Genomic DNA, 22,037 nt, shown 5'->3' on the forward strand with positions numbered 1-22,037 from the left:
GACGGTTCCAGGGCCGCGGACCATGTTTTGGGAAATGCTGCTGTAGATGGTTTAAGAGACATATGTCCAATACAAATGTGTGTGTGTGGTCTGAAGCTATGAAAATTTGCAATGTTGATTCTGCTCATCTTTGTAACATTCACTGCTGGAAACCCATCCTTGATAAGGGGGTAGATACTCAAATTCTGTAAATCATAGAATCATAGAATACTAGGACTGGAAGGGACCTTGAGAGGCCATCGAGTCCAGCCCCCTGCTCCACTGGCAGACCCAAGTACTGTTGGTTGATAGCTCTGTTGATATGAGTGAAAGGACACCACTCTTTAACTGTTGAAAAATCTAGCCCAAATCTATCAGTCTTGATTAAAACCCCTATTTGTTTTAATCCTTGGTTTAGTTTATGATCAGTGTTCTGGTTTATTTTATCACGGTGTGTGTTAATTTCAAACATATATGTTCAGCCTGTTAGAAAATGTGCTTTGATAATGCACTCAGCTGACTCATAATACATTGCAGTCAAAACCTTCACATCGTGTTAGTGTAAAAGTGGGCAAACTTGGGGATCCAAAGGCTGAATGAGGAACCACGCTTTCCCAACATCAGCTCTATTTTCACCGGCTCACACGCGAACAGGATTGAGCAGCCAAACGAATCAACGCCCACAACGCTGCACCCCGTGTGGTTTTTCTGTTTCAAACGTTGCAACAGTTGTTAATACCCGCAGGGGGCATTCAGGGAAGGGTGGGTTTTAGGGTGGGAGCTCTCGGGGCAGGACTTGATGCTCCCGGACCCTGCACTCTGGGCAGCTATCCTCAGCAGGGCCGTTAGCCACACCGCACCTCCCGCACCAGAGGCGGGCAGCTCCCCCACCCCAAGCACAGCCCAGCATGCTGTCTTTGGTTTGCAAGACCCAGGGGGCGCCTCCTGGGAGCGTGCAGCGAAGCCTTGTCCTCCGCGCCCGCCCCCTGGCTCAGCGGAGGCCGGCCTGGCCGCTGCCGGCGGGGTGGGGCGGGGCCCCGCCAGGTGCCCTTTGGGGGTGTGCCGCCAGGTGCGCCCCACCCGCGCGCGGCTATATAGCGCGCAGCGCCGGGTTGGAGCACGGTGTGTCCCTGTAGCGGCTGCCCTGCGAGACAGCCTGCCGGACGTTGTGCCTGGCCGCTCCCGCCGCCATGGCCGAGCCGCGGCCGAAGAAGCTCCGGGGCCGCCTGCCCGGGTGCCCGGGCCGCCAACCGGCGTGGGACAGCCGTGCGAGGAACAACTTCCCGCTGGCGGTGGAGGAAGGCCTGTGCGGGGTCACCAGCGCCCTCCTGGAGCTCTCCTACCGCCTCCAGGCGCTGGTAAGGCGGCGGCGCTGCCGCCTCCCGGGGCCCCCGGGCGGCGCATTCCTGCCCCCCCGCCCCCAGGCCGCTCGATTCCTCCTCCTCTGCAGCCGTTCCTGCTGCTCCTGCCTCCCACAGCCCCTGGGCCAGACCCAGGCTCGGAAATCAACCCCCCCCCCCCACCCGACCCGCTGAATTTAGGTGTTGTGGTGGCTTTTACACACACACTAGTGAATCGCAGCTGCGGGTGCGGAGCTGAGGGGTTGTGTGCACTGCACGCCGAGCAGCACTAGGTGATGGGTGCTTTGAGCCAGAGTTGGTAGTCCTTGTGCTCCACTGATGAGAACCTGTGGAGTTGCTTCTTCAACGCACAAATAGGCATCCTGCTTATAGGGACACGGGTTATAATAAAACACCATGGATAGAGCCAGAGGCTAAGTTTCTTACTGCACCCTGCCCCCAAATTTTATTCAGGCACCAATCTCACTGTTGGCAGGAGTGCTGGAACAATTTTTATAGTGAGGTGCTGGCATCCAGTGACCCAAACTGTAAATCCTGTACATAATGGAAACCACTTAAAGTCAGGAGGTTCTGCACACTCTCTGCAATACCTAAGTCTGCTGGAGTATAACAGAAATATGGAATTCAAGTTTTGGCATGTGTGATGGTGTCATGATCCTGTTTTTCTTCCAGTGTATCCATGTTTTGGTTGATTGGGGGTGGGAAAGGAAAGACCACTATCAACAAGAGACATGCAACTTGTAGATTCTGATGGGGGGGTAACTTTGAACATTTGGTGTTAATTTGCAGCAGCTGACACACTAGTTTAGTATTTTAATTACTAGACTGTGTGCTAAATATATACATGAAAAGTTCACAGAAGGTCCAAATTTGCTCCCTCCTGTCAGTTTCATCTGAAATTAGCTTTATTCTCAGAACAAACACATCCCTAGAAAAGGTGATAAATTCTAAGATTCTGTTAATTTAATTTTACTAGTTACTGTTTCATGGCTGATTGTAGGTTTTGGTGCTGTAGTTTGAGTAGCTCTTTTGTGCAATAAGGGATGTAAGGAGAGTTTAAATTTAAAAATGTGGTGCTGTTGCATCATTGTGTGACTCCAATAATACACTAGCACAGGCCTACTAAAATCACTAGACATGCTGACAAAACTGCAACTACACAGCGACAAACCAGTACCCTGTATATTTTGCAAAGTTCCTACAGAAAACTGGGTACATAATATCAGTTTGCAAGAGGGAACAAAAAATAAGGAATTCTAGCACCTTTGGGATATATTGCTTGGAAGAATGTGAGGTTGTGTGATGAAAAGTGGTTGTGTTGGTGAATCTGTGAAAGAATAGTTTGTTTTCTTATGACCATCACTGACCTTTGAAACGAAGGCCATCAAGCAGGACTGTCTTACCTAGACTTTTTTTTTCTTTTAAAAAAAAGAAGTGCCTGGATATCCACAGAAAAGCCTTTAGTTTTACTCTGAATAACAAAAGCCCATTACAGACAGGTCAAACAATAAGAACATATCAGCTTTGTGCAGGGCCAATGCAAAAATCTTTCAGAGAGCCTCATGTGCTATAGTGTGCTTTGCACCTTTTTGTTATGGGACTTAAATGGCAAAAATGGTTTTCCACATTCTGGATGTATTCTACTCAACATGAATAAAAGCCAGTTTGTAGTAGTACAGTTTAAATCTGAGAGCGTCTGAAGTTACTCTACTTCTTGACAAAGCTGTTAATTCAGAGGAGCAGAGTCTGGCCTGTAATGTTTTTTATATTTATAATATATAAGTGGTACCCTAGGTGATATACAATATAAAGTGTACACGTTGTATAATTATGTATCAGCAGTGTTTCCTTTAAGCTGAGTACTTGGGCAGCCATCCAGGAGAGATTCAGCTGCTGCCCAGCTGATGAGCAGGACACCCACAGATGGTAGTATATGGTGGTACAAATTTTGTGCACTACTGGTGGTGCACATCCATACATGCCTTGATGTACATAAAGAAAAGTATTCTGCCCATGGCCTGGGGGAAAAAAAAAAAGGAAATACTGATTACCAGTAACATTTTCCCTTAAAATATAATTAGTTAACATCTATAAGGAAGTTGCTAAACTGATGTAGAGTCTGTTTTCCTGTGTGACCCAAATCTATTGTAACTTTTTTTCATGGTATTCATATTTCCTGATTTACATATCTTAAAGTTCCAGCTTCAACTGAATCCTGGCTCTTAAAGGGGCCAACTCCATATTCCTAATGCACCCAACATTACCACTTATGTCAATGGGAATGGTGGGTATGCCAGGAATGCAGGACTGGGCCCTTAGAAGTTTGTATTTTTTTTTCCAGAGTCCTGTCTTGCAGAGTTAATCAAAATGTAAATATAGATAAGTCATTTGGGTGTGGGGGACTGTGGGTACATCTACATGTGCACGCTACATCGAAATAGCTCATTTCGATGTATCGATGAATAACGTGTACACGTCCTCCAGGGCTGGCAACGTCGACGTTCAACTTCGACGTTGGGCAGCACCACATCGAAATAGGCGCTGCGAGGGAACGTCTACACGCCAAAGTAGCACACATCGAAATAAGGGTGCCAGGAACAGCTGCAGACAGGGTCACAGGGCAGACTCAACAGCAAGCCGCTCCCTTAAAGGGCCCCTCCCAGACACAGTTGCACTAAACAACACAAGATCCACAGAGCAGACAACTGGTTGCAAACCCTGTGCATGCAGCATGGATTCCCAGCTGCGGCAGCAGCAGCCAGAAGCCCTGGGCTAAGGGCTGCTGTACACGATGACCGTAGAGCCCCGCAGGGGCTGGAGAGAGAGTGTCTCTCAACCCCTCAGCTGATGGCCGCCATGGCAGACCCCACTATTTCGATGGTGTGGGACGCAGATCGTCTACACGTGCCCTACTTCGACGTTCAACTTCGAAGTAGGGCGCTATTTCCATCCCCTCGTGGGGTTAGCGACTTCGTCTCGCCACCTAACGTCGATTTCGACTTCGAAATAGTGCCCAACACGTGTAGCTGTGATGGGCGCTATTTCGAAGTTGGCGCTGCTACTTCAAAGTAGCGTGCATGTGTAGACACGGCCTGTGTGTGAAGGCACTCAGTGGGAGAGGAAATTAGGCATAGGAAGGGTGAAGTGAGAGAAGAGGACATGAGAAGGGGTGAAACCTCAGAGTCAGAGTGAGACTGAGCAGCTAGGAAAGGGGTGGGATGAAAATGTACCAGCAATTAATGGCAATGTGGTAAAAGAGGAAAAAGGCAGAGTGGCATGAATGATGATGTCAGGAGGCTGGGATGATTCCTCCAGGCTGCTGTCTCTGGCCTACTTGACAGGTGTTGTCCCATACTGAGGACACATGACTCTCCCCTCACATGCTTAATGGCTCTCCCGGGCAGGCAGTAGAATGGAACCACTTCTGCCTGAGAGCCTCTGGCTGGGAGGCAGGTGGGAGCCCCTCCCTCCTACACCCTTAGATCTCTTCTTTGCATCCTTTCTGGAAATTGATGATTCTGGTGCCCTAAGCAGGCCTTTCTAGGTCTGTTAGTGACAATGTTGGAAGGATGTGATGAATACTTTTAGACAAAGGTAGACAATCGGTTTGTGATAACCATTTAATTTTTTTACCCCAAAATCAAAATGCCATTTGAAGCTGTAAGTCATAAAAGCATATCACTCAAAGCAACATTGTTGGAAATACAGTAGTCTCATGTCTAATGTTGAGAGGACTGGTGCGTGCACATGATTTTAAAATAAATAAAGGCTACCTGGTCTGGAGGACCACTTGCTGTGATTGAGGTGGGAATTGTTTAAGTGCCAAAGTCGGTTACTAGCACAAGTCCTATCAAAAGTGTTCTCTATTGTTCTTTAAATATCGGAACTGATTGACCTGTATTCTGTTGGATATTAATGTCCCCTTTCCTATCAAATGCAGGTTTTCATACTTTTAACTATCTTTGTTTTAAATATGTAGGGTGAAATTTTTGATCGGTCTGATGTGGCTCTGCCAAACTTTTCGAAGTTTTTCTGGCAGCTGGCTAAAGAAGAGAAGGAAGCTGCAGAGGCCATGCTGAAATACCAACAAGAAAGAGGAGGCCATTACTGTACCACAGTCATCCAGGTGTGAAGCAGACAGATTACTCTTCCACAATCAGCAAACTTTGCATATATCTGTCACCACTCCCATGAGCTTTCCAAATACTTTATTTTCCGAATCATATTGATGTATATTCTTCTTGGTTAGAGACTTGATTAAACCCACAACCTTGACTCTAGGGTTATCATTTTTCTAGCTAAAGATAAAATGAAGGCACTCTTTTTACAAGTGTTCTGTTAGCCTAACCAGTCTCATGTTTGTTGCTATGCAGAACTTTTGCCCTGACTCCATAGTGCAAGTCCAGAGCAACTCCATTGACCTCAGTAGAGTACTTCAGTTTTACATTGGTATAATAGAATTTAGTTCAGATATTAAGATACATTTTAATTTCATACACCAGTATAAATCAGGAGTAACTTGAATTCAATGAAATTGTGTGTAAAATCTTAATTTCTAGGAGAATCTAGCTCACTAAGCTTCTGTATCAAACTAGAGTCATATAAAATGTTAAAAGTGTAGTACAACCATATGTCTTTCACAGCATTCGTGTATAGCACCTATTGAGTAAATAAAGGGGATCTTAAACTTTAACTTCCATTTCCATAGTGTTTTTTGTTTTTTGTATTTTTGGTTTTGATTTGAAAGTACACCTCAGTTATATCTGCAGTTATCTGAATCTTTATTGCTAACAGTAACAGGTTTCACCTCAGGCAGTAAACTGGGAGTGGCACAAGCTGACTACTGACTCACAGAAATACTTAGTAAATGTTAAAAAATTGCAAGGACCAGTTGCAAAACCTCAGCATCCTTCTGCAATGATTTCTGGTTTGGAAGACAAAGCATTTCAGCGAAATACCGGTGTCTGACAATTCTGTCTTTCTTTTTCTGTTTCTAGAGACCAAACTGTGAACATGTATCCAATGTGATGAAGGCCCTTGAAGTAGCATTGGTTCAGTGGAAAACAGTGACAGGATATTTTGAAGAGCTTTATGCCTTGAGCATTGAAAATGCAGACCCTCACAGTGCAAGCACTATTAAGAAACAATTTATTGAACCCAAGATCCAGAAGATCAAGTTGATGGGAGACCTCCTGACTAATGCTCGCAGGCTTGAGTGTTCCCAGGATGGCAGAGGCAACTTGGGAGATTACCTCATGGAACAGTTACAGGAGGAGATAAAAGGAGGCATAGAGACAGATTCTAGTCACAACTGTATTCCATGCCTACCTACTCAGCAAGGTACAGGCATTGCCAAGGGGTTGCAACAGCCCCCCAAAGAATTCTCCCAGAAGAGCACAGGGCCAAGGTATGCAAACCAGTGCTGGCCCTCCTCACAGTTTCTCTGCAAGGATACGACGGGGGCAAAACAGGGGCAGAAGAGAGGAGGTGGAGCACTATGCCCATTCTGAGCCATGGAGCAACCTATAGGCAGCCATAGAGGGATGCTGATGTAAGATAAGTCAGCCCCAGGAATCAAATCCAGGAGGTACAATAGTGGTTAAAGCTCCTTTACCACCCCGTACATGCTTCCTCCTGTGCCGTGACTCCTCCAAAGTGCAGCGCACAATCTAATCCATATCGTACCTCTTCTTTGTATCATAGATATCAAGGTTGCTAGATACAGAATATAGAACCTTACAAAGTCTCTTACCCTAATATAACATTCATTTGTTTGGAAAACAGATGTGTGGGCCTCTGTCTTAAATAGCTGATGGGATTGTCTAGTGTAAAAGAGGAGGGTTTTTAGTATATAAAACTTTTTAAAGAAAAAGCTTTTCTACTTTCTATGCTTGAGAAACTATGGCTTTTTATATTGTTAAACAAATGATTATATTATACAATGGTGCTGGAACAATTTTAATAATGGGATGCTGAAGACAGAAACAATGTATTGTATTGTTATTACTTCAAACCACGGGCTGTGGCAGCACCCTACTATGAGATTATATCAATTACAGATTGTACCCACGTAATCATTTTTAGACCTTTTTACTACTTGGTAAATATTATATGGATATTTTGGAGATGTTTTAAAAATGAAGGGGAATTCTATGATCTTATAATTTCTACAAAAGTTATAATAAACAGGAATTCAATAAACTGCTTTCTAAGTTATTTCTAGGTCTGCATTTCTCCAGGATGAAGACTATTAATGTTTTGTACACAGTTTTATTAGTGGGAACAAGACATTCCCCTGGTGACTACTGGGCTACTTATTTGCTTTCCTTAAACTCAAAGGCTACATCTACACTAGAGCAATTTGTTGACAGGTGCTTTTGTGGGAAGATATCTTCCAACAAAACTTCTGTTGGCAGATCATGGCCAGACTGACAAATAGATAGAGTGATCTGCTCTGTCAGAGTGGCTGGACTGCCAGCAACTCTTGACAAACCAGCCAACCAGAAGCACAGCAGAGAGGGCTGTCCAGTGTCCTGGAGGCATTGCCTTTTGACAGAGGGCCCCCTGAAGTGTTCCGTGATAGAATCTGTTGACAGAGGCATTTTGCCTTATGGGGGAGCAGCAGAATGCTGTCAACAGAAGGGCTGCGTTCTGTTGACCGAATGCTTTGGGAATGTTGATACTCTGGGTTTTGTCAACAAAACTCTCTAGGGTCATCCACCAAATAGCCTGTGGCTGTGTCTTCACAACTTGCTGTGAATCAGTAGGGACCTAGAGCACTAGAAATTCCTTCTACTGCCTGGACCAATGTATTTTTGAAGAACTGCTGTGCCACTGACTTTATCTAGGGTACACTCTGGACCAATGAATATTCTCCAACAGGGGGATGCCTTTTATCTTGCTGTGCTGTGGGAATTATCACACTTTGCTCATACACAGGTTCCAGTATTCAAATTACTCTGGTATATTGCAAAAGTAGTAGACTGCTACCCTTGAATTACATGGCAGATTAAAACCAGTAAATTTTTAACCCCAGTCTTTACTCCAGAAATGTGTATCTTATCTAACCCAGTTCTTGGACAACACAAATTCATAGGCTGTGGCCACACTAGCTCTCTCCTTTTGGCAGGGGCAGGGTAAAGAGGAATTTTGGTAGATGTTAATGAGGTGCTGCTATGAAGGTGCAGTGCCTCATTAGCATAATGGCAGACATGTGATTGGAAAGTGCCACTTTCAAAAAGCATGCTGCCCATATAGCCAGAGAGGTTTTGAAAGGACCCCCTGATTTTGAAAGCTCCTTTGTCCCAAAAGTAAATGGGAAGAAGGGGCTTTTGAAATCAGGGGGTCCTTTCAAAAGTCCCCCCAAATACACAGGCAGCAGGGGTATATTCATGGCAGCACCTCACTAACATCTGCCAAAATTCCTCTTTACCCTGCCCCTCCTGAAAGGAGAGGGCTAGTGTGGCCACAGCATCTGAGTTTGTATTGTCCGAGAGAGCTGGGTTATATAAGATGTACGTTTGAAAGGGGAATGTAAACGAGTGGGATTGGAAATGCAATGAGGTGTGGATTTAAATATCTTGTGCCTCATTTGCATATCCTGGCATGATCTCACATCTGAAAGACTACTTTTGAAACAAAAACAGCTCTGTAGACAGGGTTCCCTTGAAAACAAACCCTGTTTTTGAAAGGCCTTGCTATTTTGTTTCAGGAAGAAGGGTTCTTTCAAAAACAGGGTTTGTTTTTGAAGGAACCCTGTCTACATGCTATTTTTGTTTTGAAAGCAGTCTCTGTGTGAATATGCAAAGGAGGTGATATGTAAATCTGCCTCAATTGCATTTCAAATATCACTGATTTGTATTCCCCTTTCAAAAAGGGAATGTAGTGTGGATGCAGCTAAAGTGATTATGGGTAAGGAGGCTTGAAAGAACTGATTATCTTCATTATGCTACGTTTGTTCAAAACTCCTTTTAAACTGTAAGAGCTGTGACCACAAAATTTGGTACTCAGGTTCTTACCCTAACATTAATCAAAGTCAGGGTTTGGCTGTGCCTGGAAAGTAGGAAACGCCTGAAATCCCAGGATCTCCAGAACATGGGAAGGGAGGTGGCAGTGCCAGGAGGGACAACATGCTACAGTCTAACCCATAGGGGGAGTGAGCACAGGAAACAGTCATGCTGCAGAGTGACCACTGGGGGCAGTTGCAACAGGAAAACCATGGCCATGTGAAGACAGGGATCTCCACCATGCTGGGAAAGGTAAGTACCCCTCAGGTCCAACCCCTATCCCTGCTGCTTGGTCTCAGTGCTTTTTGGTAGCCCTGATATCTTCCCCCACAACAATTAGTCCCAATCATTTACATAAATCATATCCTTTTTTCCTTTCAGTTTCCAAACGGGAAAAACAACCACCTCATTTCACTAACATACTCAAGCAATGCCAAGTCAATTTGCTTATAAGCAAATAAAACTAAATGCAAAGCAAAGGTTTCTCACCACGTTACAGCAGTCTTACTGTCTGAATTTCTTTTAGTCAGGATCCCTTCCCCAATCCAGTACTGCTTGCTTTGTTCTTCAAGTGTTGCTGGTGCTAAAAATAGAAAAAAAGGGAGAAGTGATTTGGGCTGTCTCATTTCTCTCTTTCATACACAATCCAGAGGGTCAGGAGGCAAAGTCTGTGTTTTCAGGAACCCTAAATTTTTTAATTTGGTACATGTAATTTTTGCCCAGGCCCTCTTTCCTGCCAAAGAACGTCCACTTACCCAGGTGAGAGTCCATTTGATTTTTGATGACACCTGGCTGAGGATTCAGCTAACCTTTGCCAGTGGGGGAATATGTTTGGGACTCTGCCTCAGACTCAGAGCATGTCTTTAGTAATATCATACAGCAGAACCTCTAACTTTATATGCAATATTGCCATGCTGTATTTCCCCTGGACAATAATCAGTAAATTCAGTTTTCAAATCATACCAGACCAGGCATATCTTAACATTTATCATACGTGGCCGGGGGGGGCGGGGCTTGTTCAAGGTTGTCAAAGCATCATTTAGATAAGATTTAAAACAAAGATCATTCCCATTTTCAGTCACTACAGAGAGCAGGGCACTTTGCAGAACTGTAAACTAAGGTATTAACCCAAGTGTGGTGGCCAGATTGAGACCTAGGCAACTACATTAATTCCTATATACATTCTGCTGTTAGAGGACTAAGTACACATTTTGGCAATCTGAATCAACCACCAGAATTTACCAAATTAGCTGTAGGCGGGTAAATGTAACGTCCAATGTTGCATCCTCAATATATCCAGTGTACCTATGGCTTATTAGCAACTACATGGGCCACCCAGGGAGTGCCCACTCGATTTTGCTTTTCATTAAGATAGTACAGCATTGTCACTATAGAACTAAGTCACTGCACAACAACATTTAGATGGTTTGGAGTTGCCTACATCAAGAGACTACTGTAGTTAGCTTCTTTGAAATTTTCTTCACATTTTTATTAAAACTATGATATTCCTAAGGCCTTTGGAGACAGCAATTTTTGGATAAAAGAATGACCAATAAATATGCTACACTCAATTTACTATACGTAAATGCTAATACTTGTCTTATGTATGCTTTCTTTAAGCATACATACTACATTCTTTAATATCAGAATTGTCCCTTTATTTGTCTGCTACCCAAAGTCTAGTTATGAAAGGTGGAAGAACAGAAACGAAAAGGATGAAAACAAACCTGCAGTCAAGCAGAAACATTTCAAAGTGAAATGTTTAAAAAAAAAAAAAAGCCTGGCTGAGTTCTTAGTCTGCTATGCTGCATACAGTTGTGTTAAGTGCCCGTGTCTGTAAAATGGATATGCTAATCACTTAGTTGCTTTCCCATTATCCCCTCTATTATGTCAGTGGACAGTTCAGGTTCTAGCTGAAAAAAATAATCTTCCGCTACATTTTACTATAAATAATATAGTATTCTAGAAGACCACTCCAAACCAGTATACTAATCTAACACTACTGTAAAAAGCAATGTTTGGGATCATTTTTTTCTCAGGTGCTGCAATGATTAAAAAGATATTTCAGGCTCAAAGCCAAATTCCAATACCCATACTCATGTTGAATAGTACCTTCTTCCATAATTAGTTCCTCTGCATACCAGTCACTATAAGTAGCAAAATTCAGCCCTTTGTAAATAGCAAAACTGCTTCTAGTTAGTTGTAGACACAACTAAATTATTCCTTTCAAAATAAAATTGTGCATTTGACATAGCCAGAAGTAGAACCAAGCAGCCCTGTCTCACAATCTTAACAAGTGTAATACAACACCCGTCTTCTCAATTGCTCACTCAAAATAAATATGGTTTGTTGCACATCAGCTATTAAAAAGATGTATTTTAGGTTTTTTTCTTTGCTAACAAAATACTTCACAAAGAAAACATCAAGGCAAAAAAAATCCCTGTTAGAACAACCTGAAGGGTTGAAACAAGAAAAGTTTCACAATTTTTGATACTTTACCACTCAGGAACAGCTGGGATATATAATTATGAGTGCGTTAGGGTGGTCAGTAGCTGATCTCATGGGGACGTATCACTTTTCAGCACTGGAGAATACAGTGAGAGAAAGAGGTAGTACAGAATCAGAATGATTTTAAACCTACCCAGTTTTCTGTTTAAGACAAAATTGCTCTTTGGGGTAATGGTAGAATGTGACTAGGAAGTCTCTAGCCAAGAAGACTTAAGCAGTTTTCAGATGGACAACTGGGACTGGCTGAAAAATGAAATTACATGATTAAAAGAATCATTAATAATCCAATTGAACTGCTGCATGAATAGGAATTCAGGATTGGACCACAGTAAATATTTTATGGCCTACGGATGAAAAGAGGCCCCCTGAAGTCAAAGGGTACATCTATACTTACTATAACGTAGTGGCAGGCAATCTTCTGGGGTTTGATGTAGCACACCTAGTGGGGTATAGCAGGGCCCAGGGGGAGAGTGCCGAATGCAGGGCTGAGGGAACTGTGGGATAGGTTCCCACACTGCACTGCTGCAACAGTCGCTGTCTGGCCACTTTAGTGTGGCAGCACAAACTCTCCTTTGTGTGGACTTTGTGGGAAGGGAGAATACTCAAAATCGAATCTATAAAACCCAGAGGTATAAAATCGATTTAATAAAATCAAATTTATCTGGTAGCATAGACGTAGCCTAAATCAAATGATCAGGGCTCCATCCTCAACCCTGCTACTCCTCGCTGTAATGAGGATAAGGAATGGCAACAGGAGAGATTCTCCTATCTACCTCTCTGGGGATGGCTGGAGAAATCAATTTAGGATACACTGACTTCAATCAATTGTTCCCTGGAGTGTAGATCTGGTGAAAAAGAGCTTTGCCCTTGAAATCAGTGAAACGAGGATTCCACACTATGTTTGTAACTGCAGAAAGGACACATTGTAGGCCAGGCTGGATTTAAAATAGTATTAGTTACTTGTCTACTATGGGCCAAGTTTCACTTCCTGCCTATAGCTATAATCCTTTTTGTTCCAGTGCTCATTGCAGGTCTAAGCCCAAACACCTTGCCCACCCAAAACCTCCACTGATGCCAATGGCAGTTGCCGATGTACATGGCATGCAGGACCATGTCCACTCTGGGGTACCTGCTACACCTAATGAATTAAATGAACAGCTTACTAGGATCAATGAATTTATTGTCAATTTTGTAATTGTTTAAAAATATTCTTACACTTCTGAAATGTACACAAATACATTAAATGCAACATTCTCTCACAACATTTACTTGCTTCTTGTGCCCAGTAGGAAAAGAACTAACCATTCCATGAAACCAGCAAAGTTCTGGGTTGAACTCGGGGTGCGTTCATTTCAAATATTTATTATTGCTTTTTATCCTAAACAATGTTAGAGTGTCAGGAAATCCAGACAGGTGTTATTACACCCTGCCATGCAGAAGCTGCTAAACTGATCTAAAGCCCCATTTAGAATTTAATTATTGTTGCTTTGTTTTCTTTATTAAAACAACTGGTTGTAGAGGTGGGATTCAAATATATGAAAGTCCAGTTAATGGTAACAGCAAGCACAAGCAAGCATCTCTACTCCTGTGGATAATCTTGTCCACGGAAAGTTAACTGAATGCATAAAACTTTTCAGGCTTGGCTCCTTTGAAAAAGAAGTAGAGGTGAAAATGCTGAAACACTTTTAAATCACCAACAAAGAGAACTGACATCAGTTAAAAGTCTAGAAATAAGCCATATGCTGAACAGCCAGCAAAGCATTCTGAACAGCAAATGTGAACTCCCCGAAAGAAGAGCCCCTGAGTTTGTTTAGTGTTGACATTTTCCCCCTTAAAGGCCTAATTCTGCCATTCCTGCTCACCTCAGCAGCAGTTTACTCCAGAAGCTGGGCCAATGACATGGATGGACGGGATATGTGCACAGCAAGAGAGCATTCAGGATGAGTGAACCCAGGGGACAGATTCCTTGCGTGTGTTTTACAAACAGCTGGTCTGATGTGAAAGGGTAAACTGCAGCGCAAATGTTCTGTATGGCGCAGCAGAGCACGTCAAACCCCCTATTGCTCTGCTACACGTAGGGGCGAACTCGTGGCTCCGAAGGCGTTAAGCCATTGGTTTGGTAGGAATCGATTTGTCCTTGACACATACGACTGCAATTAGCCACTGGACGGTCATGTCTCGTACACCAACAGGCGGCGGCCTCCCGGGCTGCTCCAGCAAAGCCCTGCCCCCCGCAGTTCTGTATGATGAAACCCCAGCAAACCCTGCTTGCACTAACGCCGCGTGATCTCGGAGCGCCCCCTCCGGGCTCCGCACACGCGCTTTGCCGCTGCGGGGCCTGGGCGATCCCGGTAAGGCGGTGCAAGGGCCGGGCCAGTGCACAAGGGGGAGTGGGGCTCGCCTAAAAAGCTGCCCGCCCGCGAGTTGTCCCTGCCGCCGGAGCTGCGTTTAAAGAGACACCGTCCGCCCGGCAGGCGACTCGCAGCAATGTCCCCCGCGGGACACCCTAGCGGGCGAACTGCGCAACAGCCACAACGCGGTTAGACGGTGAAAATCCCCGTCGTGCCCCTCACCCCTATTAGCTGGGTGGGAGTCGGTGGCAGTGTCTAACCGGGCTCCCCTAGCGGAAGGGGCTCTTCGCACGGCCAGGGCGCTTCCGGAGCTCCGCTGAGCAAGGCTCTGTCTCCCCCTGCCTGCTGCAGGCTTGAGTGTCTTTCACTAGAGCCTGACTCCCTCCCACGTGTTCTCCCGCCTCCGCCTCCCGTGCCCAGCCTAGGGAGCGGCTCCCACGGGTGCGCCGGGGCTGCACGCTGCGATTTCGCGGCCGCGCTGGCTCCCAGACCTACCAGGGGCTGGAAGGACCGCCCGGACCTGATGCCCCTTGAACTCACCGATGGGCATTTTCAGTCCTTTCCTCCCTCTGCTGGGTGGACACCTGACCCCGCGCCCGAGCAGGAGATTGGGAGAGGCCCAGTGACCCCGGCAGTCCGAGCACAAGGCGGAATAACCCCGCGGGAAGGGGAGGGGTAGCTGGATGGCGCCCTGAGTTTTTGCCGCCAGCCAGGCCACGCCGCGCCCGGCCATTGCAGTGGTGCTCGATTCAAGCGGCCGCTCGCCTGGTAGGCGCAGCATTTCCACCCCACCCGGAGTGCCGGGCTCGGCGCCCCGCAAAGCTGCAGCGTGGCCCGAAGGGTGAACGCGTGGCTAGCTCGGCTGGCAGCAAACTCCCCTCATTGCGGGGGAGAGGGCGGGTTAGCCGCGGGAAGGACCTGCCCGCTCTGTCCCGGCTGCTGGCGGGTTGAAAGCACCCGGCACTCGCCCCGACGCCCGCTCGAAAGCGCATTTCCTTTGCGGGAAGCTCCCACCGCTCCAGCTCCCTCCGGAACGCGCTTGTCTTCTCCGCCCGTTTGGAGGTGGGAAAAAGCAGCGCGAGAGACAAACAACTGCACCCTGCGCGGGAAGCGGGTCAATTTCAGTGCCCATCCCTTGCGAGCGGGAGCTGGCCGGCGGCCCGCCCCAGGCGACTCGGCGCGGGGCTCAGGCACTGGCGACCTCGATTTCGCATCCTTTTAGCTCCTTTCCCAAACAGCCTCAGGAGGGTTAGTGCCTGGCAGAGCAGGGCCCGGCGCAAGCTAACGGCGGCACTATGACACCGGGCTCACAGCGATTTCAAGGGATGTGACGTCCACCTGGAAAGTTTTCGACCCATTCGATGTCTTCGGCCATCAGCCCACGAACTAAACCGATCCGAGACAACTGTTGAGAAGGCGACAGGCGGACGCCACAATTGTCCTTTCTGCCTTCGGACGGCTTCTCCGACGCCTTGCAAGTCACCGGAACGCGCTTCCTAAGGCAGAAAAGTTAAACGGGGGGGGGGGGGGGGGGGAGGCGTTGCTTCATTAGAAGAGAAATTAAAAGCTGGGGAGGGAGAAAAAGCGAGTGCAGCGGTGTGAGCCCCAGAAGAGCCCTCAACTTTCGTGGATTTCCTGCAAAGTCAAATTACAAGGGACGAAAAATCAACCTGCGATGCGGCACTTTATTTCCATCTCAACGAAAGAGGTGCTATTCATATATTTACAAGCGATACCAATTCGCTATAACAATCACCAGGAAGACATAGTTAAAAGCTGCCTCTAAAAGAATATATATTCATTACTTTGTCGACAATTTGGTTCTCAAATTGTGTCATACTGCTCAACAAAAGTTCACGAAAAACGAAATAGCTATAATATAATATAATATAATATAATATAATATAATATAATATAATATAATATAATATAATATAGTTCAGTTTAATGTCAGAAATCGTTTGCACATAACAAAATCCTCAGGACCAGCCCAGATCACAAGCTGAATGTAAAACGTGTGTGTTAATTTTCTTTTCCGAATTATTTATCCATAAAAACAACACTAATCGCCTACAGTCTGAAGCCCCTGACATACCCCGTGACCAAGGGCGAGAAGAGAAGCGCCCACGCAGAAAAGAGTTAAAATAAAGATGATCCCACTGTGACGCTTATTTTCTAGCTGCAGTTTGGCATCTGCAAAAAGTTTCCTACGCCGACTGCCTGACCAGGGCTCCAGCTGCCCTCCAATCAGACGCGACCCCTTCCCCATCCACCCCCTCCGAGACCCCAGCCGCTGCCTCCTCGGGGCTAAGGGATTGGCCGGCAGGTGACAGCGAGCTCGTCCTGTAAGAGTCCCCACCCTCCCTCAAGCGAGGCTGCGGGATAAATAGAGACACAAGTTGTGCTGTCTGCTTGGGCATCAGGGGAGGGTCTTTCGGTGCCGTGACAGGCAGGTCCGAGCCGGGCAAGGGAGACGAGCTGAAGAACTGTTTTGGTCTAAGCCGAGGAGCGCGGCTCGCTCTCAGGGAGTCGGAGGCAGTGGTGGGGGAACGGCGCCGTTAAACCCGGGGGGGAGTTACACTAGATTAATCTGGTGGCTGGAAAACAACCTCCCCCAGTTTGCTTTGCCCAGCTCGGCGGGGTTCCCGGGGCTCCAGCCCGTTTGTATCCGGCCCGCCCCAGCTCTCCGCTGCCCCCATGGACTTACTAGGCCCCATGGAGATAACGGAGGGCTCCCTCTGCTCCTTCTCGGCTGCTGACGACTTCTACGATGACCCCTGCTTCAACACCTCGGACATGCACTTCTTCGAGGACCTGGACCCGCGGCTGGTGCACGTGGGCGGCTTGCTCAAGCCGGACGAGCACCCCCACCACCACGCGCACCACCACGAGGACGAGCACATCCGGGCGCCCAGCGGCCACCACCAGGCCGGCCGCTGCCTGCTGTGGGCGTGCAAAGCCTGCAAGCGGAAGACCACCAACGCCGACCGCCGTAAGGCGGCTACCATGCGGGAGCGGCGGCGCCTGAGCAAGGTGAACGAGGCCTTCGAGACGCTCAAGCGCTGCACCTCCACCAACCCCAACCAGCGCCTGCCCAAGGTGGAGATCCTGCGCAACGCCATCCGCTACATCGAGAGCCTGCAGGCGCTGCTGCGGGAGCAGGAGGACAGCTACTACCCGGGCCTGGAGCACTACAGCGGCGAGTCGGACGCCTCCAGCCCCCGGTCCAGCTGCTCCGACGGCATGGTGAGCGGGGGCGGCACCCTGGGCGGCGGTTCCCCCCAACCCCGGGTGGGGAGGAGCCCGTGGCCAGCGGAACACGAGGCTCCTCGCTGGGCCCGGCTCCGGGAGGAGGGAGAAGAGGGAGCCCTGCCATTCACCCACCGGGATCCCTGAAAGAGAAATAGGGACCCTCGTGCGCCCGGAGCCCGGGGTGGGAGATGTGTCCCCTTCCTGGGCCTGATCCCTGGGAGGGGAGAGGATCCTCTGTATCTGTTTTCTTTGAAGGGAGATGAGGTCCCTTTCATACCCTGAACCCTGGGAATCTTCCCAGCCCCCTGTGAGTGTAGGGGGTAAGAGTGTCTGTTTCCTGGGAGAGGCAAGGGGTCCCATGTCTGGTTTGCTTGTGGCCTTTTTCTCTGACCCTTACAAGGATAGACCTGGGGCTTAGGAGCCTTGATCCTGTCCACCATAAATGAATGTGGGATTCACAGGAGGGCTGGTGAGGCAAGTGGTTCTGTTTTCTGGCCTCAGTCACAGTGGGTGTTGTCCCACTTAAATGTCAGTGAGGATCGCAGAGCACCTTAGAGGGAGCCCATTTGGAATGGTTTGCTTCTTGCACCTATACTGCAGCTACAGGTAGAGGCACTGAGGTTCCCAATCACTTGTAATTGCAGGACTGGAGAGTCTTACTTGGGTCCGGCATTGCCTGACACTTAAATGAGGAACTGAAGGGCAGAGGAGCTCCTGAGTCCTGTGTAGGGAAGCAAGAGGGAATCCCCTCCTGTCATAGTACAGCTAGGACTGCAGCCATGCTATCCTTGGCCTCTGCTTTGCGAACAGAGTACCTCTGAGCTGAGGATCACAATAAAGCTTTACTACCCACTGAGACAGAAGGCTCTTTTCTGAAGGGGATGGTCCTTAAGGAAGCTGAATGTTTAGAAGGATAATAGATAGCAGACCTGAGGGAGGATTGTGTAATGAATTCCTCCTCAGAATTCAGCATTCTCTTTTGGTGGCAGGATGCCTGTCATTGTGTGTGAAAGTCTCAAAAATTAAAATAAACCATACCAGGAAGGATTTTTTTTCCATGTATGAAATAATTAATGGAAAGAGTATGAAGTAGAAAGACAACGTTGGGGAAAACACTTTCAATATGACAATTAGCTTCTTTCCTTGCCATCTCCCTTAACAAATCAAGGCCCAAATGCTCTGCAGTGTAATTCAAAGATTAAAAGCAATAATCACTCATTACAATGATAGTAGTCTTTCCAGCATGTATAAAGATAAGGCAAAAAAATCTTTGGAATAATATAAAATGTTCTGGATTTCATTTCTTCTCAGAAAGGTTGTTTCCCCTGATTCTGAGAAGCTGAAACTTTATTGTCTTTCATCACAGACTAGGGCTGTGGTACAGTCCAGAGGTTGAAATATGAAATTAGATGGTTTTTGGAGACTTTGTGAAAATTCTGCTTCTGAGCTGGTGACATGCATCCTTTGTTTTTTGGTTTTCAGATGGAGTACAGTGGGCCGTCTTGCAGCTCTCACCGGAGGAATAGCTATGACAGCAGCTACTACACAGAATCACCAAATGGTGAGTATTCGCTTTAATGCCAAAGACTAGTGTATGAATGTGGAGATTATGAGCAGAGCAAACTTCCCTGCTGTCACCACTTGTGCTCAGCAAATTCCAGAAGTCAAAACGCCCCATCCACCCAGCAAGTTGTGGGCACTGCTACAGCATATACACCCCTGCAACTGTTTCCATGAGTCTGTTTGCAAATATGGGGAAATCTTGTACATGCATTTCATGTAACAATATTCTTTACAGTATGCTTTGCCATGCCTATTCTGAAAGAGGCTTTGGATTTGAAATTGCTCTGCAGCAGAGACTGACCCACCCAAAACCTGGGATCTGAACTTCAGAGAAGTTCTCAGCTGGATCCAGAGCAAACCAACCCCATTCTGTACTGAACTAGCTCTATATTCCCTCATAGTGGTGATAGTTCACATCCAAACTTTGAGGCTTGGGCCCTTCTCTAACTTTGCAAGATCTAAAATGATCTCTGCTTTTTAGAGATTGGCATCTTTCAATAATATTTATTTGATATACGTATTAACCAAATCCTTATGATGCAAGATTAATTGATTTGGAGTATTTTTGTTTGTTTGTTTTTTGCATTTGGTCCTCTAGAAGAACTACGTCCCCTTAGTATTAATGTACTCACGGGGTTCATTGATTTATCCTTTCCTCTGTCCTTAGATCAAAAACATGGGAAGAGTTCAGTTGTCTCCAGCCTGGACTGTCTATCAAGCATTGTGGAGAGGATTTCCACAGATAACTCCACCTGCCCCATGTTGCCCACAGTGGAAGGTGGAGCTGAGGGCAACCCCTGCTCACCCCAAGAAGGAGTGACCCTAAGTGAGAGTGGAGCCCAAATCCCCTCACCTACCACCTGCACCCAGATTCCCCAGGACACCACCAGCAGCAACCCAATCTACCAAGTGTTATAAAGCCAGGTCCAGCTACACTGCTGTACAAACACAATTGCTATGTATTGCAAGCTCAGAGACTTGCCTTGAAAAGACTAAGTATTTCTTTTTCCAGCTCTAAAAATCTCTCTCAGAATTCCTTCAAATATATCACTTTTCAAGCCTATATTACTTCAAAATACACTTCATTATTTATTGGTTGTTGAACTAATGCTATATTTAACATGTCTAGAGGTAAAATTGCATAGCACAAGGTGGCCAATGTTTATAATATGTGCTTTGGGGAATGGGAACCTAGCTCTTGAGTTCTGATGATACTTCTGGAAAGAAGAAAACTCAGTGAATCTCAGCAGTCGTGACGTGAGACTTTCTTACTACTACCCCCCAACCCTACCCAAATAAGGTTGTGGACCATTTTTTGTAATACCTTTTTTGTATAATTGTAAATAAGAGTTGCTTTGCAAAAGAACCCCACACAAAATACAAAAAAAAAGGGAATTAAATATTGAATGTTGCTTGGTTTGTCGTGCCAAACTTTAACTTTATATATTTATACAATGTGGTTGCCAAGAATGTTTTCAACAATATTCTAAATAAAGATCCTTATTTATAAAATCAGTGGCGTTATCCTGACTTCGCATAGGGCTTCTAGGATTACTACCACATTTAGGAGTGGTGCTCTGAGCACTGACTTGGCAGGAGGAAGATTAGGGCTCTGATTCAGCAAAGGAATCCAGCCATGTCCCCTGGAGTCCAGTGATCATGCTGAAGGGCTTTGCTGAAGTGGGGTCCATTTTCTTAGTATCCTAATGGGCAGCTTTCTTACCTATTTCTTTCTTAGTAATCTTGAGATGATTATACAATCTATATAGAGCCAGACATACTTGGCATTTTACAAGTGTAAAGACTCATTCCCTGCCCAAAGGAGTTTACAATATAATGGTTCACTCTTACAAACCACTGTGTAAGCGCTAAGTATTAGAGACACTTCAATTCCCTTTTCAGTTGATGGGAGTCCATGAAATTCAGCATTTTGCTGGAGGTGCTCAGCATCAGGGCGGATCACATACTAAATTACCAAATGACTGTGTAGATAAGAAATTATTTTCTAGCTCCAAAATGACAGTGTATTTGACTATTCATGGGCACCGGCAAATAAACGGAGCTCAGTTGGTACTATGGAGTTTAGATCTGTGCTTAGGTTTGGACCTGCACTTAAGCTTTACCTAAGACCAGGGATGTTAATATTTGAGGGTCCCAATATCACACAATTAGTGAAAGGCCTAAAATGTGAAGTTTGGATTTGAGCTTTCCATGTCTTTGGGGATCTGGTTCTGGTTTGGAGCCCTCTCTAAAAATAATCAGTGAGCTACATCTCTTTCAACATATGGAATCTTCTGAGCTTGCCATGAAATTTATATGCCCCGAATACAGATTTACATTAGCAAATTACCCTCAGTCCACATGTGCAACTGCTCTGACAGTCAAAGAAAACCCCTTGTTTTCATAGCACTGTGATGTATGCACTTATTTAAACATTACAAAAAACCTTAAGAAAATCACAAGCAAATGACTGTATGTTCTACTAATAACAGGCAGTCCTGTAGTACCGTAAAGACTAACAAATTCATTTAATAAATATGTCTTTTATTTAATAAATGTGTTAGAGTTTAAGGTGATACAGAACTGCTTGTTATTTGTTAAGTTCCAGACTACCCCTCTGTGTATATGTTCAAAGTCATTCAGAAATGATGCAGCTATTACGTTCACTGAGAATCATATAAAGGTAACTGCAGGTCTCATTTCTTCCTCAGGAATGTGTGGAGCACCTATTGCCACTGAACTGCCTCCCACTTCTTGTCCCTGAGGGGGAAGCTCAGTGGGGATCAAGTCTCACATGGGACTGTGGGTAGCCTCCTATAGCATGGAGTGGTGTATCATTCCCCTGCCACTACTGCTGAGCTTACCCAAAAGAGGTACATTTGGAACCTTCTCCCACCTTAAGTGGGGATACCTCTTTAAGGACTCCTGGGAGCAGCAGCAGCCAGGGAAATGATTAGAAGCCTGGCTCAGACACTGGTGGCATTAAACCAGTGTGGAAGCACAGAGCCTCTGCATGG

The 22,037-nt window shown here is 46.0% G+C and overlaps 2 protein-coding genes and 1 long non-coding RNA gene across 4 annotated transcripts; 2 read left to right on the top strand and 1 right to left on the bottom strand.

Moving 5' to 3' along the window:
- The first annotated feature begins 930 nt into the window (after window positions 1-930).
- Window positions 931-7,859, top strand: LOC142014728 (ferritin light chain-like). The gene is made up of 3 exons (XM_074997755.1): window positions 931-1,337; window positions 5,320-5,466; window positions 6,338-7,859. Exons 1-3 carry the CDS (start codon window positions 1,170-1,172, stop codon window positions 6,848-6,850), a joined length of 828 nt encoding a protein of 275 aa, XP_074853856.1. The 5' UTR covers window positions 931-1,169; the 3' UTR covers window positions 6,851-7,859.
- LOC142014729 (uncharacterized) lies at window positions 2,786-16,437 on the bottom strand. 2 transcript variants are annotated; one of them, XR_012646028.1, is made up of 4 exons: window positions 16,301-16,437; window positions 15,544-15,701; window positions 9,836-9,929; window positions 2,786-3,358 (listed from the first exon to the last, which is right to left on the bottom strand). It is a non-coding gene; the product is annotated as an uncharacterized LOC142014729 (long non-coding RNA). The 2 variants fall into 2 exon arrangements; XR_012646029.1 differs by having other exon boundaries at window positions 15,517-15,701.
- A 215-nt stretch (window positions 16,438-16,652) lies between these two features.
- On the top strand, window positions 16,653-20,535 carry MYOD1 (myogenic differentiation 1). The gene is made up of 3 exons (XM_074997754.1): window positions 16,653-17,451; window positions 18,940-19,018; window positions 19,688-20,535. The coding sequence occupies exons 1-3, from the start codon at window positions 16,903-16,905 to the stop codon at window positions 19,936-19,938; spliced, it is 879 nt and encodes a 292-aa protein (XP_074853855.1). The 5' UTR covers window positions 16,653-16,902; the 3' UTR covers window positions 19,939-20,535.
- Window positions 20,536-22,037: the final 1,502 nt, after the last annotated feature.

This window comes from Carettochelys insculpta, chromosome 6, assembly GCF_033958435.1.
Source record: "Carettochelys insculpta isolate YL-2023 chromosome 6, ASM3395843v1, whole genome shotgun sequence".
NCBI classification, from domain to species: domain Eukaryota; kingdom Metazoa; phylum Chordata; order Testudines; family Carettochelyidae; genus Carettochelys; species Carettochelys insculpta.

What these genes read in the sequence shown, in the direction of transcription:
- LOC142014728 (XM_074997755.1), top strand. Translation starts at nt 1,170, where the DNA reads ATGGCCGAGCCGCGGCCGAAGAAGCTCCGGGGCCGCCTGCCCGGGTGC. An exon ending in CCTACCGCCTCCAGGCGCTG is followed by an intron (nt 1,338 to 5,319) that starts GTAAGGCGGCGG and finishes TTAAATATGTAG; the next exon opens with GGTGAAATTTTTGATCGGTC. An exon ending in ACTGTACCACAGTCATCCAG is followed by an intron (nt 5,467 to 6,337) that starts GTGTGAAGCAGA and finishes TTCTGTTTCTAG; the next exon opens with AGACCAAACTGTGAACATGT.
- MYOD1 (XM_074997754.1), top strand. Translation starts at nt 16,903, where the DNA reads ATGGACTTACTAGGCCCCATGGAGATAACGGAGGGCTCCCTCTGCTCC. An exon ending in CCAGCTGCTCCGACGGCATG is followed by an intron (nt 17,452 to 18,939) that starts GTGAGCGGGGGC and finishes TTTGGTTTTCAG; the next exon opens with ATGGAGTACAGTGGGCCGTC. An exon ending in CTACACAGAATCACCAAATG is followed by an intron (nt 19,019 to 19,687) that starts GTGAGTATTCGC and finishes CTCTGTCCTTAG; the next exon opens with ATCAAAAACATGGGAAGAGT.